The 18709-nt window shown below is 33.9% G+C and overlaps 1 protein-coding gene across 2 annotated transcripts in view; it reads left to right on the forward strand.

Moving 5' to 3' along the window:
* Positions 1 to 18709, forward strand: part of OLFM3 (olfactomedin 3) — a 256710-nt gene that overhangs the window by 177054 nt on the left and 60947 nt on the right. Inside the window, exon 1 of one of the 2 annotated variants that reach the window (XM_051993224.1) lies at positions 16637 to 16865. The exons of the other annotated variant lie outside the window; for it this stretch is intronic. Within the exon in view, the coding sequence (XP_051849184.1) occupies positions 16737 to 16865 (129 nt within the window). The 5' untranslated portion in view covers positions 16637 to 16736. Of the gene's footprint in view, positions 1 to 16636; positions 16866 to 18709 lie in introns of those variants that run through there. 2 annotated transcript variants of the gene reach the window in all.

An 18709-nucleotide genomic window follows, 5' to 3' on the forward strand; every position in this document is an offset into this window, starting at 1 on the left:
TTATTATTATAAATATTGATAAATGTTGATGGTTGGTAAAATATGATTGCTGTTTCTCCTTTTGCATGGAAGCTGAAATGTAACCAGCTTTGTTGAATATAATGGAGATCATTGAATTGACTCTTTCAACAAAACTATTCATAAATAATAGAAACATTACAAAACAATTGGAAATGAAATATGAAGTAAAGTCACTTAAAGAAAAGCATTTATTTTTCCTCCTACTTTCCTTCCTTTTCCCTCCCTCTTCCTTGCTTGTTTCTTTCATCTTCCTTCTTTCTTTCCGATTCCTTCTCCTTTTCTCCATTTTTCTTACTTCCTTTGCTTATTTTTCCTTTTTTATTTATTTTTTCCTTTTTGTATTTATTCCTTACTTTTTTCCTCTTTATTCTCTTTGCTTCTTCCTTTTCCTCCTCTTTTTCCGTCTACTCTTCCTCCTCATTATCCTAATCACCATCTTCATTCACCTCCTTCCTCTTTCCTTTCTCTATGTCTATTTCTCTATTTCTGACTTTCTCTGTTTTTGTGTGTCTCTCCCTTTCCCTTCTCCTCTCCCTTTCTTTAAAAAAATGCCTATTATACTTAAGAGATATATAGATCATTCTAAGTATGAGTGAATTTAGGAAGGTTTCTTAAGATCCTCTGAAATTAAATCTTGAAATTGGATAAACTTGTTAACTCTTAGCTTACATTAGTGTCCTGGGTAGAATCATTTATTTAGAGCTGGTAGTGACTCCTGGGATTATTTAGTGCAATCTTACACTTTGGAAAATGAGAAAATTGTAGCACAAAACCATGCCAATGGTAAGAGCACTCTTTCATTGAACTAAACTCAATGGCAACTAAAAGTAGCAAGCAATGTCTCCTAATAAAAAGATTAGTCCATCAGAATGTTAGGTATATTGGAAGGATTGTAATAATAGGAAGCAAAATTATACCCTTTCTTACACTTAAAAAAAAAAAAGACAACTCTGAGATATACAAAGGATGTGCAAGAATCAGTGTGCACCTGAGTACTAGACCTCAATCTACTATGGTTACTATGGAATATATTTTCTCCATTTGAATATATGATAAATTATGCAATGCCCTCTCACCAATACAGATGAAAATAATAAAAATATGTAAAGTTTTCTTATAGTTATTTTTTCCATTCTAACCTCATTTCTATTAATTCTAACTAGCTTATATGGGTATAGGTATAGATATACGTACATGTATATACATATATGTATATAATATTTTAAAAATCTAGAGAATGAGTATTTATTAAAAGCAAATCTTTGTTAAAAAAAAAAAAGGAAAGCCACCATTGGATATGGAACAATAACCTCAGGAAAAAATCAGACTTAAATTTATACAATCTATATAGATGTTCAATGTACTAATTTGACAGTAATATTATATCCATTCATTTCTCTACACTCTCACAGCCACTATCCTAGTTAAAGTCAGCATGATCTCAAATCTAGACTATTACAGCAGCTTCCTAATTGGCTATTTTGTATCAAGCTTTCCCCCTCTCTCTAATCCATACGTCACAAAGCTGTCAAATTGATATACCTAAAGCAAAAGTACGACTGTGTCATTCCCTAGTTCAAGAAATTTCTATAGCTCCCTATCGCTTCTGAAATAAAATTCAAGTTCTTTAACACAGACTAGCATATAATCATAATAATAACTACATAGCACTTTTAGATCTGCAATGTGGTATAAAAATATCTCATTTGATCTTCAAAATGTCCCTGGGAGCTATGTGCTATTATTATACCTATTTTATGGATGATGCAATTAAGATAAACAAAGGTTAAATAATTTGTCCAGGATCATGCAGTTGACAAATTTTTGAGGCTAAATTTGAATGCAGGTTTTCCTGACTCCAGATCCAACATTTAGTGAGTGCTTATTAAATACCTGCTGGCTGACTATACAACCTGGCTCAAATTTTTTTCTTCCTGAATGACCTAAGTTCCCCCCTAAGTCCCAATCAATTTGGGCTACTTATTCTTCCCCTTACATGCCAGTACTGTATTTGCACAGACTCTCTCTTGTGCTAATCACCTTCATCTCTGGCACAAAGGATAACTAGATTCCTCTAAAAGCACAAGACAAATTCTGTCCCCTACAAGAGGTTTTTCTGGATCTCGCTGATGATTAGTAGTCTTTGCTTCTTCCCAAATTACTTAATATTTCCTCAGTATTTTTTTTTATTAACTTATCAGTGCACATATTATTTTTTCGTGGAAGAATGTAAGCTCCTTGAAAGTGTCGACTATTAGGATTTTATCTTTTACACTAGTTCTTGTGTCTAGAATATCATACACTTCCAATCACTGTTAATCAAAAGAATTTGATTTGAATTGCACAGATTTGGGAGGAGGAATGAGATAGGGAGCCAGGGCAACTTTGTTTCCTTTTTCTCTGCCTCCTTGTCTGCCTGTCTCTGTCTCTATGCTGTCTTTGTTTCCATCTCTGTTTCTGGCTCTTTCTCTCTCTCTGTCTCTTATGTGTGTCTGTTTGTCTCTGTCTGTGTCTCCCTTTCCCTCTTTTTCTCCCTCTCCCTCCTCCTTTTTTGTCTCCCTCTCTCTGTTCCTCTTTCTCCCTCTCCCTCTCCCTCTCTTTCTCTCCCCTCCTCTTCTTTGTGTGTGTCTTTATCTCTTCTCTGTGTCTGTGTGTCTGTCTCTGTGTGTCTGTCTCTGTCTCTGTCTCTCTCTCTCTCTCTCTCTCTCTCTCTCTCTCTCTCTCCTTCTCTCTCTCTCCCTTTTTTTCTGGCTCTCCCTCTCTCTATTCTTCCTTCTCTCTCTCCCTCTCTCTGTTCCTCTCTCCCCTTCTCCCTCTCTCCCTCTCCCTTTCCTTCTCCTTCTCCCTCTTCTTTTCCCTTTTCTCTCTCTCTCTCTCTCTCTCTCTCTCTCTCTCTCTCTCTCTCTCTCTCTCTCTCTCTCTCTCCTCTTTCTCCCTCCTATCTCTTCTTTTTCATCAATTCTCTTTGTTTTATGTAGTACATCAAGGTGGATGTGATTGTTCTTGGAGGTTTGATGGTTTGTTTGCTGGAACTTGTCTGTGCCCCTACATTGTTTCCTTTCACTGAAAGAGTTGAGAGCAAATTGAGACACAAGGCTGTGGCTGGCATAGATATGTTCTTTCTTACATGAAATCTTAGAAAGTCATTCAGGGAATACGTATGCAAACACCAGATCTGGTGCAAAGAAGAAATTTTCAATTCCATAGTCAATGTGATGTCCAAGTATACATAGTCAGGTAGTAAGCATTTATTAAGTACTTACTGTGCGCCATGCTAAGAATACAGGGAAAGGGAAAAGATAGTTTCCCATAAAGATCAATTTTAATGGGATGACAGTCTACAGTAAGAAGAAAAATACTAACTTAGAGTATGTGAAGGTCATTAACCATAGAATACATTAACTTGCTGAATTAACTGATGCCATATAAACCAAGAATAAGTGAGGTTGTTTGTTTGTTTGTTTGCTTGCTTGCTTTTGTGTGTGTGTGTGTGTGTGTGTGTGTGTGTGTGTGTGTGTGTGTAGTGATGGCTACACATCAATGTGTGAACATCAATGTCATTTATATTTATCTACTCACTGAGCAGTCTATCAACAATCACAGGAATGTCCTGGGAAAGGAAAGATGCTATCAGAAAATGACTTGGAATACATCATATAAGATGGTAACATTTATTTGTGGGCTATGATTCACTTGTGAGAGACATCTGACTAGGACATCTTTTCTGGGTTCTAAAAACACAATGCATTTTGTAACCTTATTTGTGCACATTAGAAAAATCCACCTTTATCTATGTATTCAAATATATGGCATTATGACTGAGTAGCTACAAAATTCTCATGCACTGTGCATCAATCTGACTTTAACAAATAACACTTGAACACTGATGGTTAATTTTTTTTTCTCATCAGACTTGTAATCACTTAAGGATGGGATAACATTTTCAAGTGTATGATAACTTTCATTAATCAGACAAGAGCACTGTGCTGAAAAGCCTTATAAATAATATTTCATACCTTTCCCTAACAATTGAAATTGTAAGGGTACCACTCTCCAGGTTTTAAGGAAACAGATTTTGAAAAATTCAGAAAAGACATGAATAGGAGCTCAAATACAGAAACTTAAAAGGGAAAGACATTGAACTATGAGTGACCCAAACATGAACTAAAGAAGGGAAAAGGGCTTAGAAGATGGTGGGGAAAAAAAGACTGATTTTCCTGAACTGATAATGCATATACATCAGGTTGTCTGAAAATTCTTTATCCCTAATATTTGACCCAAAGGACCCAACAGCTAACTCACAGCATGAGGAAACACAATCACAAGGCCAAAGAGAAACTCAGCCAGGAATATTCTTCTTCCAAAGCTACATTTATCCAACTTGGCCAACCTCCCTTTTTTCTCCTCTCATGATGGTCACATTTTGAACAGGAAATACTTAGGAAGATCTTGGTTTCAACACCCATTCCACTTATCAGCTCTGTGACTGTGGGCAAAACAAACTCTTAAGACCTCAGTTTTTTTCATTTTTAAGATGAGGACTTTTAGACTTAGTGATGTCTAAGATTCTAAATCTATAATCCTTGTATTGCTGAGAGCAGCAATAATTTTTTTAAATTTCTTTATTTAATGTGTCACCTACAGGTACACTTAGAATAAGAGAAATGATAGATACCTTCTTCATCAAACTACATGACTAGGAGTAGCTGCCTTCATGCTCCCATAGCTTGACTGCCCCAAGATCTCTGTTGTACTAACAAGTTTCCTAAGATATTATTGCTGGTTAGGAAATGATGAGAAAGATGCTCTCAGAGGGGAAAAATACACCTGGAGAGTCTTCTATGAACTTAAGTAAAATGAAATGTACTATATACAAAGTAGTAAGCAGTGTTCTGGGAGGACCAGTTGTACGACTTTGCTGTTCTCAGTAGTATAACCTTATCCACACCTACTGTGTAGGATTTATGGTAAAAATTCCTATCCATACCCAGAGAAGGAACTGATTGAGTCTGAATATAGACTGAAGCATTCTTATTCTCTCTGTCTCTCTGTCTCTCTGTCGATCTCTCTCCAACTTATTTTTTTAACTTATTTTCATTAGGTTGAGAGATCAATGGTTTTTTTTTTCCATCACTTGGACTTTTATGAAAATATTTTTGCATAACTTCATATGTGGTTTCTTAATTTTGTTGTGGGGATGAGGGAGAAAAGTGAATGATATTTTGATTGTTTTGATCAAGTAACCATCTCTTGTTACTTTCTAGGAGATAATTTAGACTATATAGTCAGAATTTCATATTTTGGGAAATATTTTTACATTAAAATGTTTTATTTAAATTTTTCATACTTAGTTTTAAAATTTTTGAATTCTAGGTTCTCTCTCTTATGCCCATCAGAGAGGACTGGAAAATAGTTGTCAGAAATTAAGTTTATAACATTATCTTAGAATATATACCTCTATAAGTTCCAATAACAGTATCTTTACAATATATACCACTACAAGTTCCAAATCAACATTTGTCCCAAATATAAAATGTTACATTAGTAATAATTTAGAAGAAAAGTGAAGGCAATACTTTGCATAGATATGAGTTGTTAGGGGAGCTGTTTGATAAAAGATATGTATAAAATTTTTAAAATCTTTAAAATGTTTTAGAATTCTTACAGATGCAATAACTAAAGAAGACTGATATGAAGCATGCTTCCTATCTCTCAAGAGAGAACTGATGGGCTGAAAATGCAGAAAAAAGTATATATATATATACACACACACATATATATATATACCACCAGTATATTAATTTGTTATTTTTAACATGCTTCTTCTTTTACAAGTAAGAGATTCTTTTATGGGGGAAAGGGTAGAGAAGAGATTTGGTAGATAGTTATAGTAATAAAAGATTATAAGAAGAAAAATTATTAATGAAACTTTAAACAAAAACAAAAGAGAAAAAGAAGTTTGGAAGGGAACAATAGAGAAGCAAAAAGATTTTGTTACTCTCATATTGAACTATTAATGTATTTTTTTAATTATACATAAGCAAAATCACATAGGCTCAAAACCTAGGTACAATCCTCAGTTCTCTGTTCTTTCTCACATATATGTCAAATAAATTTCCATGTCTTATTGATTCTAACTTGATAGCATCTCCTGTATGTAGCCCCTTCTCTCCACTGAAAAATTCAGTTATCCTTGTGCAGGTCATTTCTGTTGTATCTTCTCATCTCAATTTTCTCCCTATACCAATCCATCCTCCACTCAACCAACTAAGTGATCTTCCTAAAGAATAAGTCTGGTCTTCTCTTATTTACTAAATTCAAATTGCTCTTTATTGACAGAATGAAATACAAAATATTTTGGATGTTCAAGCTATCCATAACATGGTCCCTTTGGACCGGAATTTCCAATCTTTTTACATCTTATTCTTCCCCACATACACTGGCCACCTTGCTTTTCCTACATAAGACACTCTATCTTTCCACTGTTTTTATTTTTTCATTTATACTGGCTGTGTCCCATGCCTGGAATTCTCTGTCATTTATTCTCTGCCTCATGGCTTTCCTGGATTTCTTCAAATCATAGACAAAATATCACTTTCTATAAGAATTCTTTCCTTAGCCCCTTGAACACTAAAGCCTTCCTTCTATGGTTATCTCCAACATATCCGGTATATGTCATATTTTACATAGTTATTATCTGCATGTTGTCTTCCCCCATTAGAGTAAGAGCTCTTTGGGATCAAGGACTATTTATTTTTTATTTTTGTTTTTTTAATCACCTGTGCTTAATACAATGCCTGACTAATAGTAAACTCTTAATGATTAACAGAGAAAGAAAGCATATAGAATGTTATGCACTGAGTAGGAGTGGAAAGCTTCATTGAGGAGGCAGTATCTAAATTGTGACCAGAAGATTTATAGTTTAGTAATGGGAAATAAAACACAGATAGTTTGGAGTGAACTTTATAAAAGAGAACTTTGAATACCAGCATGAGGAAATTGGAACTGATTTCATAGCTGGACACAAGTTGGTGGTGATATAATCTTAGCCTCCATCCTGGGAACTAGCCATAAGAGACATACTTCCCAGGGAAAATTTAAATGCTATTTGACTAAATATTTTTTAAATTATCTTTAGCATCAATACCAAGGACATAATTGGACCCTAGCAAAGCTGCAGGGAACCTCATCACTGTGGAGCAAGTTCTCCACAGGAGCCCAGAGTGAGAAAAGCTACCAACTCTATGATTTCCTGACATTGGACACCAACAGCTGGAGATCAGAAAATGAAAGTAGATCTTTGTTCCTCTCCTTTATTTATGTCTCTTTCCCCTCCCTCTCATATCACCTCAGGTGATGATCTCTACCTCTTCTTCTTACCTACTTCCATTAGTTACAGCAATAATAGGAACCTAATTTGGGTATGGGAAGTACTGGGCTTAATAAGGTCTTTAGGCAGCATCAAGATGGATTGCAGACTGGAATTTGTAAGAATATTTGGGTCAAAGAGAAACCCAGAAGATACACTTAGGACCAGTATCCTAGGTGGCAAATCTGGGAGCCATTCAAACATAAAGGAAATAATCAAAGATCTCTCACCCACTTTATCTTCAGATTAGAGCAAGGAAGACCTGAGTTCCAATCCTCATCTATTTGCTGTGTGCCCCCCATTTTGCCATACCATGATTTTTCTCACCTGAAAATATGGGACAATAATGGCACCTCTCTATTGCATTTGATGTGTAAGTGCCAAATGTAATAATGTGTAAAAAGCTATCCAAGCTTTCAAGTGTTATGTATAAGTGTAAGAGATTACTGAAGGCAATATAAAAAATTTATTAAAAAACATGGAGAAGAAGATATGTGGTAAAAATGTGAGATGCATAAATGCTGTCTTTTATTTTCTCCTTGGTGAAAGTCATGATGTTCCCTCATAAAGCATAAATTCAAGTAAAATATATATTAATTACATATTGTGAGCTAGCTAGTGGGGTGTATAAAACTATAAATGGGTACTTCCCCCCTGAAATGTATAGTACAGTAGGGATTAAAATACCAGCAAAATAAAACTATATAATGTTATATGATAAATATGCAAGAGAGATTGGGCTTTACAAAGTGCTATATGAAATCTAGAAGGTGTAGCAGACAGCAAACAAGGGTGATCAGGGAAAGTCTATAGAGAAAGTGGCATTTAAAATAAATTTTGATTGATGAAGTTAGGAAACCAGCTGATGAATATGGAAATGATGGTGAGCATAGCACATCTAGGTATTGTTATGGGAAAAATACCAGGCCTGGAGTTAGGAAGATTAATTTTACTGAGTTCAAATCTGTCCTCAGAAACTTACTGTGACTTTAAGCAAATCATTTAATTTTGTTTGCCTCAGTTTCCTTATCTGTAAAATGAGATGGAGAAGAAAATGGCAAACTACTGGAGTAGTTTGGTTTGCCAAGAAAACCCTCAAAGGGATCATGAAGATTTGGATACAAATGAAAAAATGACTGAATGACAGCAATAACAACCTGTTCTTTGGGGGAAAAAAGCCCAAGATTTTGTATTGCCTCACCTCAAGAACCAGATATTGTATTGCCACACACTTGTGTTCCCTGGTATGATTTCTCTTTGAATTCTTCCTCACATGTCTAACTTTTAATACTGCCCCTTTTTGTTCCTAGTATGAATATAGAAAACAAATAAAGATGATTTTAAAGTTGAAACAGACCTTACAGATGGTCAAATCTCCATATATAGGATGAAGCTCAAAGTGGATGTATGGCATGCCTTGTACCATTCAAGTTATGGCAGAGCAGGATCCAGAAACTATTCCCCATTCCCAGTCTATTGTGATTCTACCCCATTATGCTGCCCCTTCTTCATACAAACAATAGTCGGGCTACTATGTTTTTTTCTGCGTTTCCCAGTCTCCAATATCAGCTGAAAAACCAAGAAAAATTATTTCCCTATGTAATTCTCTTCCCTTGCTACTTTTCCCTATTACTTTGAAATGGAATAACAGCTGCTCTGGGAGAGTCCTCTGAGGCTTTAAGAGCATCAACCAGTTTCTTAGCAAAAGGCAGAGATAAAGAGTACAAAAATCCTTCCTTTAATGTACTTTCCTAGTTGTTTTCATTATGACTTTGTTCTTTTATGTTAGGGACACTTCTTTCCTCTGTAAAGTTAAAGGCCTGAGAAGGGTTAAATTCAAAGCTCATTGAATAGCCCTTTCCTGGTTGCCAACATAAATAGGTGAAATAAGTTAGCATATTAGTAGTCTTCATCAAGCCAGGTACTTTCACCTGTTGTTCCCTTCAATCACTCAACCAAATAGCAATTACTTATTAAGCACTCATGCTTTGAAAAAAAATAATGCCCTCAAATAATTTATATTCTATAGGAGAAAAAGAGCAAGTACATATTAAATATATATACACATATATAATATATGTTATATGTTATATATACAATACAGTTTCTATATTATATTGCACATATGCTATACTATGTTGTATATATAATATATAGTATATATAATGTTTACAAATATTAGATAAAGAGAGAGAAGGAGGGAGAGATAAAGAGAGGAAGGGAGGAAGAAAGGGAAGGAAAGAGTAAGTGTATATGTGAAGGAAAACAAATGGAGGAGTTATTAAGAAGTGACATTTAGGGTGAATTTGGAAGAAGAGTAGCAATTCTAAGAGACAGAATTAGGGATGGAGGGAGGGAATTTTAAGCAGAGGATTTAGCCAACACAAAGGTATTGAGAGAGGACATAAAAAGTTCTGTGTGAAGGAGCAAGTGAGCAAATTTGACTGAACTGTTTGCAACATTCATGAAAAGAAGAAATGTGAAATAAGTCTAAAATGTGAAGCAGGAGAAATATTATAAAAGTCTGTAAATGCCAAATGGATTTAATTTGTATTTGAGACCTATTTTCAATGTCTCCAGTATATAGCTTTTTTTACATTGTTGATTGCATGAAATCATACATTCTTTAGGTATGGCAAGAGTATTTAAATGGTAGTCATACGTGTCTCAGTTTTATTAGCCTTTTTAGTGGCAAATATGTTTTCTAAACATTCTATCTTTTCCCATGTCCAGCAATGTTCTACATACAATAGGAGTTTTTAATAAATATTTGATGAATTGAACTAAATGGTTAACTTTTCCCAGGAAGGATTAGACAGAATACTCATTTGGATCCTAATGATCTTCAAGCACTTGGAGCAAAAAGACAACAGGGAGTTAAAATTTTAATAATTGTCCAATTCTGCTATATTTGTCTATATATTCTGCTATATAAATACACACACACACACACACACACACACACATATAATATTTGTCTTTTTTCTCTCCTCTCTTCTTCCCCAAAAGAGTTTACATGTAAACAACAACATATTCACTTCTCCCTCATTTTACAAATAAGAAAACTGAGTCTGAAAAAGATTATGTAACTTTCTAGGGTCACACATCTAGTAACTATCCACAGCTGCCTCAGTCAAACATAAGGAAAAAAATTATAAATGGATCAAGTAAAGGCATATTGTGTGAGAAGTATATAGAACAGTGCTAGACATGGGGAAAGATAGAATGTTTAGAAAACGTATCTGTCCCTATTTATAAAATGGGGATAATAATAGCTCCTACCTCACAGGATGGTTGTAAGCATTAAATGAGATGGTGTCTGTAAAGTTCTTTTCAAACCTTAAAGTATTATATGAATATTAGCTATTATTAAATGCCTGAACTCTCATCAATGATTATGGATCTTATTTAAAAGACTACAAAATTTTAGAGCTTGATGCAATCAGCATGGTGCTATTTTCAAACAGGGGTATCTTGCAGGGCATAAGCAAATGCTTTTATTTAACACAAATCTGTCTTATAACAGCATGCCACTAATAATCAGAAGATCATTGAAAAAAGTAATTTCTGTTGTTGAATTTATCAAGAAATCCTTTATATTCTTACTATATGGAGGAGGAACACTATTGGAGGATATACTTTAGGCTTGCAATTTATTCTATCAAATTAAATTGTTTGTTTTTGTAGTCAACAAACAAGTACAATGGCATGACACTTTCTCTGGACTATTCATTCAATTGTATGTCAATTTGGTGTATTAAGCATAATTTCCTAAGACCTGCCTATTCCTTTATCTTTTCATGAAATTTGCCCTCAATACGCGTATAACTATGTATTACCACTTTCCATAAACTTGTTTTTATTCTTTTATAATTCTCACTGTTCTATGAAATCATATCTACTCCCTTTTCCATAGGATTTCACAACTGAGTTTATTTTCTAACCTTTTGTTTCCATTAGCTACCATAGGGGCATTAGTTTCATTTGTCAGAAACTGAGTTTTGTTTTGTGTTATTTCTTCCCATCTAAAATGTTTTTTTTTAACTTTTCTTGTTTCTTATTGTGGGAATTGCCTTAGATTAGATAAACTTCCTTAGGAAATAGTAATAAGTCAATGTATGTTCTTTTTATCTATTTCACATTTTTCAAGGTCAATAAATTCTTTAAAGGAGTCTAGTTTGAGTTGTCTTCAATATAGACTATATCTTCTCATTTTAATTTTTTTACCTAGGTGTTATTTTTTATCTTTACTCTCACATGTCTATTTTCAACTACATACAGTTTATTCAGAAATGATTTCAATATTAGTAACCATTAGATACATGTATATTAAGATAGTTTATTTCATCCTTTTGCATATTATTATATGTTTCCTATTTCTATTATCTTATATTTTGTTCAAACTTTTCCTGATATGTAAGTGTAAGTTTTTTGTGTTCTCCATAATACTTTAGCTTCTGTTTTATGGTCCTGAGTCATATTTTTCTTACATTTGTTGTGCCTCTTTCCTCATACCCATGTTTATATTATTCCTCATTTTGTTAAAGATATACACGGTTATACTTGTGAAAGATCTCATGCACACTTTTTAAATTGGTAAGCATTTGAGTTTGTTCCCTCCTGCCAACCTCCCCTACTATTGAAAAAATAATTTTAAAAACTGTTGTAAAATATGCAAATACAATTAATTTTCCCATTGGCCATATCAAAAAATATAGATTCCTTATTATGCACCCTGAGTCAATCACTTTTTGTCAATAAAAATGGTTCGTTTTTCAGTCCAGTTCAAGACCATTATATATCCTTAAATCCTAACTCCATTTTTTAGTATAGTTCTCATCTTATTAGTTTTCTGAGTCCTTTTTAATTTATTTTGGATATGTAGTAATAATCATTAGAGGATAATAGAAAAATCACCTAAGAATTTGAATTACATGCATGGATCCTGCTGTGCCAGCAGAACAGGGTATAATCCTCACCCACTGACTAGGGAAATACTATCACTCTGCCACCTTAAGTTCCATTTTGAACAATGAATGTTTTTTATGTTATATAAACATACAACATATTAGAGTTGCAAGCAAACTCAGAAGTTATACAGTCCAACCTATACTTGACCAAGAGTCTCCTCTATAACATATTAGGTATATGGTCTTTTGCCAGTCTTTCAAATGAATCTTCTATGTGTCAGATTCTTTCATTACATTTTATAATCTAGGTTTCAGGATTCCAGAAGTTAATTTCCTTCAAGCCCTCCTTCTTTATAAACATACACGCACACACATAGAGAATTGTAAAATATTTATTGTAACATAAAATTGTGCTGCTCTGTTGTGTGACAAATTCAGGAGAAAGAGAATTCCTGTGACATGTCAATATTATTCATATTTATCTATTAATCCCTCCCAATCAATTTTATTTGCTTGTTAATTATTTATTGGAGAGTTACATTATTAAAAAAAAAAAAAACTTGTGGTAATAAAAGAACAGAGTACTCTAAAAAAATCTAATGAGGAAATATATTAATCAATATATTTTAGCAGTTCAAGAGCAATAATGCATTGTTGTATAGTAGGTTGTATGTCTATTGATCTGGGTGGAGACTCTAAAAAAAGAAAATACACGTCTGGTACAATTTAAGTTTTAGTAAACGGCCTACCATGTTATTAGATATAGCAGTTTGTTTTCTCTAGGACTTCAATTTTTATAGAAAATAAAAATATATATATATGGATCTAGAAGTAGCTAAATAAAGGGGAGGAATTGATTTAGGTCCCAAACAAAACATTTGGTAATTATAAAGTGGTATGGACCTGAATTAACTGTGTTTTTTATCTACACAGTCTAAATTGAAGAGAGTTTCTAATCTGTCTACTTAATAAAGCAGAGAGCTGGAAAGTATTATAAATTTGGACTATATAGATGATCATTTGGATGGTGTAAACATGCATCCAAGTTACTGTGTTGTACATTAAAGGTGTCATTCAGAGATTAGGGTCACTGGCTTTTTAGTTTGCTTTGGTGTCACTGACAAAACAGTGAAACTTGATGACATTTCACTAAGCTCTTACTTGTTATTGCTGTTTTTGTTGTTTTTATCATTGCTAATGATACTGCTATTTTTCCCTGACATTCAATTCTATATCCTTCTGAAGAAGCTATTCTTTTTTGGACTGATAGTTCATTAATAAGTGTAATTGCCATCTGCCTTGTTGCATCCTAAATTATCCAGTAATTACTTTGTGTATTCATTTGCGATTTTAGAAATTAAACTTTCAAAAAATGCCCCCTTTATTGTCAGGTAGAGTTTCAAGTGTAATCTTTAATCACTCAGGCTCTGAACTCACTTTGACTTATACTGGGACACAAATGAAAAAATATTTAGCTCTAAGAAAGTACTGTTACTTGTTTAAAGATCTAGAGGACTTACTAATCTTGACTGAGTTTGTTTCTTGAATTGTGGGGCGGAGGGAAAGGATCAATAATTGGCTTTCTTTCCATCTTTGCTTAAAATAAAAACAAAACCATGAACAATTGAATTTAGTTTGATGTGGTTTGGGAGATTTTTGTTTGATGTATCCTAGGTTCTGAATAGAAGTGGAGAGGATTTAAAAGTATTTTAGTAGTCACCCTAGCTTAATTCTGTTTACAAAAGTCAGGGGCACCTACTTGTTTATAAATATGTATCTCTTTCAATTTCATCAAAGATTTCTGTCCATATCTCCTGCCAGAGATGCTTAAGAAAAATCTATGTCTTTGGCAGCAAACTCCTAAAACAAACAACTTCTGCACATTCCTCTGGGACTAAAACAATATTCTGTCTTCTTGTAACCAGTTTTCTTTCCATATGAATATCATTAATATATGCCTTGTACTCCGTTTGAATTCTTATTTAAAAATATACATATTGTACCAAAGGGAAATGGAATAGAATTGCTTTTATTTGGGACCCACGTTTTAGGCAACGGGAAATATTTTCATGTAGATTTTTTGCAACATTGTTGTAAAATGATTGTATACTAATTACTCTAGTACATTAAAGGACAATGCAGTATGATAGAAAAAGTGTTACATTTTTAAAGTCAGAAACCCGAATTGGGTTCCTGGTTCTCATATATTACTTGTGTGTTATTGTTGTTTAATCATTTTCAGTCATGTCCAACTCTTTGTGATCCCATTTGGGATTTTCTTGGCAGAGATACTGGAGTGGTTTGCCATTTCCTTCTCCAGCTCATTGTACAAATGAAGAAACTGAGGCAAACAAGATTAAGTGATTTGTCCAGGGTCCATATCTGAGGTCAGATTTGAACTCAGGAAGAGTCGTCTTCCTGACTCGGCTTTATCCATGTACTAATTAGTTGCCCAATTACCTGTGTGATTTTGGATAGATAACAACTTCTTTGGGTCTCAATTTCCTTATCTGTAAAATAAGAAGTGATGGACTATATAATCTCTAAAGCCCCTTTTAGTTGTAAATTTAGACTCCTATAAATGGAATCCTATGAAATAGATTATAGAAATTTAGCCTTGGGAGAGATATTTGAAATCCTCGATGTAGTCCAATGCCTTTATTTTATTGATGAAGAAACAGGCTTCTAGATGTCAAGAGGCTTGCCCCAAATCACAAATATCTGAGCCAGGAACTTATTTTTCTCTGGACTCCAGAGACTCCAAATCCAGGGATTTATCATGCTGCTTCTCTATAAACTTCAGTAGCTCCCTATTAGCTCTAGAATCAAATATAAACTCTTCTTTTGGCATTTTAAGTCAATTACAAACTGACACCATTCTATCTTTCTAATTATATGTTATTCTCCTTCATGCATACTTTGGTCCAGCCAAAGTGTCTTTCTTGCTTTTCTTTATACATGGCACTTCATCTTTTTTACATCTTTAGATATTTGCACATGTTTTTCTTCATACTTGCAAGGAAGAAAGGAATAAGCAATTATGTAGGGCCTATTAAATACCAAAGGGGCAATTAAGTGACAGTGGATAGAATGCTCAGGCTGGTCAGGAAGATCTGTCCTCAGACACTACCCTGGACAGTTCCTTTAACTCAGTGAACCTCAGTTTCCTCATTTGTAAATGAGCTAGAGAAAGAAATACCAAACTACACCATTAACTTTGCCAAGAAAACCCCAAATGGGGTCTTGAAGAGTTGAATGTAACTGAAACAACTGAACAGTAATGACAAAGTGTGTCCAGCACCATGCTAATCACTTTATTATCTTATAGAAATTCATTATTCATCTCTGACTCTTAAATCCCCCATTTTTCTCCAAAGGATGGCCCACACACTTTCTCCTATTTAAAAAAAATATATATTTTCCCATCTTCATTCAGCTGCTGGTGACCCTCCCCCCTCAAAAAATTACCACAAATTTACTTTGTATATACTTGGTGTATACTTATAGACATATATATCATCTCCTTCTATAGACTACCAGATTGGTCCTTAAAGGAGAAAGAATTTCATTTCTGTCTTACCACATATAGTAGATGCTTAATAAATGCTTGGAACTTGATTGATTGAATTTGACTCTAGATATCATGAATTCTTTGACACTACATAAATTAAACAATTTAAAACATCTTTTCCAAGGAGAATATATGTTTAAGCAGGAATCACCATTTTCTTGAACTATTGCATACATAGCTATAATTTTTGTTAGCATTTCAGAAATAAACAATTTACATAACTAGAACAATTAACCAGGCAGAATTGACTTTTATTCTATAATCTTTGTCTATTTAATTTTTTTTAAAGCCTCAAAACTACAGGAAGTTTCGATTAGCATACAAAACTATCTTTCTATATCCAAATAATATCTACATCCATCTACCCTAGACATTTTTCCCAGCTTTTGTTTTCCTGCTCTGCCTAAAAGCTGTTTGTTATGTCCCCAAAGACAAAATGTAGATATTAAGTTTGCTGCATGAAATGTGCACTTTGGCGGCCTTCCACAAATGTGAATTTTTTTTTAAGGGTAAAGAGCAGCTGATTATATTCACATAACCCCCAGTGTGGACATACTCTGTTGGTGCTAACTGACTAGATAGTGCAGCTTGGGAAATATTTTTTTTCTCCTCCCTCCACCCAAGTGTTGATAATTACCAATCTATATTAGGAGTGCTTTGGTGGTCAAGCCAAATTTCTTAGGCAAGGGAGGGAGCGGTCTACTCTACTCGGGGGTGAGGGGGCGTGCTTTCCCGGGTGATTAGATCTGGGGAAGTGGATCTGTTTTCATTCTAGAGATGTGGTGTGCTGCAGTCACGCCTCTCACTGCCAGCCCCGCACCAGGATCATAATCAGTCACTATGAAAACTCATTAGCTCCACAGCCATGAGTCCTCCACTGCTGAAGCTGGGGGCTGTCCTCAGCACCATGGCCATGATCTCAAACTGGATGTCCCAAACTCTCCCATCTTTAGTGGGACTGAACACCACCAGGCTTTCCACGCCAGACACTCTAGTAAGTAACTCGGCCGCGTTTAAAGATCTCAGGGGGTTTCTGGTTGTTCAACTCTTGCTATTTGTGGTAAACCACAAAGATTGAGGTTCTCTATTTGTAGATCTGCTTTCTAGCTGGTAATTTCTGGATTGTAACTCTATTCATGCATGGTTTTTTTTTTTTCTGTGACCACTTTTTAAAAAATATATATAGTTTTATACTCACAGATGAATACTCTTTTATTGTAAAAGAGAATATTAAACTAGACTCATTAAATTCTTAAAAATGAAAAACTTCAACAAAATTGATTAGAAGTTAGGAAGATTTTTTGCTTTTTTAAAGAAATAGTATTTGTTATTGTTTAACTTCCTTTTTTTCTTCAAATTATATGTTTGATTAAAAATCAAACTATCAAAATAGATGCTGTTTTCTTTGAGTATGAGATGTAGTATAATAGTTTAAGACTTTTTTTCAGCCTCCTGCTTTATGTAGTTTTTTTCATTTGCAGCAAGTTCCTTCACAAGAGGTAATGCCTGAATTCCTTTGCAAAGATCTCAAGCTAATCAACCGCATGGTAAAAAATAATAATAGTAATAACCATAAATACTAAATATAACCAAAAAACTGAACAATTTTTAGCCTGTCTTTAAGACCTTTAAGCAGACTCAGTAATAATACAAATGAGATCTTACTCAATTTTTAGGACATCTTCTATGAATGTTTGACTCTTTAAAAATACCTTTATATCTACAATATCCTGTCCATTCACCTAAAATGAAAAGCAAAGTGTTTTTTAAAATCTTTCAGTATTCCTGGAAAAACTGAAAACATACTTTAATATTCAGTTAACTTCACTGTAAATCTTAGACAAGAAAAATGGAAATCATAGCTTATTCAAACAAGATCACTTAGAGAGTCTTCCTCCATCCCCATTGCTCAACCACACAAACACAAAAATTTTGGACAGACAATTGACCTGTTATTGAATGAAGGCTAAAAAAAAAAACAATGAAAACTTTGTGAATTTTGTTCCCATTCTGGCATTCTAGTTTGTCAGAAAAAGTTAAATATTAAACAAAAAGTGATCTACAGTTTCCAGAATTTGATGGCAGCTCTTAATGATGATAAATTTATCAATCAATATTTAATTAACAAATTGAGTGTAGTCAGACCAAATTAATTGCATAATATGTCAGATTCCCCCAGTTTTTGAGGCACAATCTGAATATCTAGTGGACCTTGGGCTCTTAATTTCTCAGTCAAGTCACTTGAGGTAAACAGCCAGTTTTACACCCAGGTTGGGCAGGAAAAGCAGATACCTCCTTAAAAGACAAGTGTGAAATGAGGAGGGCTAAAACCCAAACAGTTTTTAGACCCAAATGACTAGAGATCTAAATCATAGGTAACGAAAATTTAAAAATCAAGGCAAGAAAATTTAAAACTTACCGAACCAGATTCCCTTATTGCCAAAGCATTTAATCATAAGATTAATTAAAGCTTCATTAGCTCCTTCTAAGGAGCTGTCTATAATGTAGTAAATATTTTAAATGATTCATATATTTTTCCTACTGTTTTAAACTGAGAGCTAAGTTCTTGGCGGGGGGATGGGAGGGTAAGTGTGTGTATACATATGTGTGTATTAATTTTGCTTGGATGTTTTGGGGGAGGCTAACTATGGGATAGAAAAGGTAGGATAAAATTTTAAACTACAAAGGAAGGAGAAAAAATGAATTTCTAAAATGATTAAGCATCATTAGTTGACTAGAATCTCAGGATTTTTGTAAGTACCATGGAATTGTTTCTCTCTCTCTCTCTCTCTCTCTCTCTCTCTCTCTCTCTCTCTCATTTTTCATTAGCTCACCTTT

Source organism: Antechinus flavipes, chromosome 4 (assembly GCF_016432865.1).
Source record: "Antechinus flavipes isolate AdamAnt ecotype Samford, QLD, Australia chromosome 4, AdamAnt_v2, whole genome shotgun sequence".
NCBI classification, from domain to species: Eukaryota; Metazoa; Chordata; class Mammalia; order Dasyuromorphia; family Dasyuridae; genus Antechinus; species Antechinus flavipes.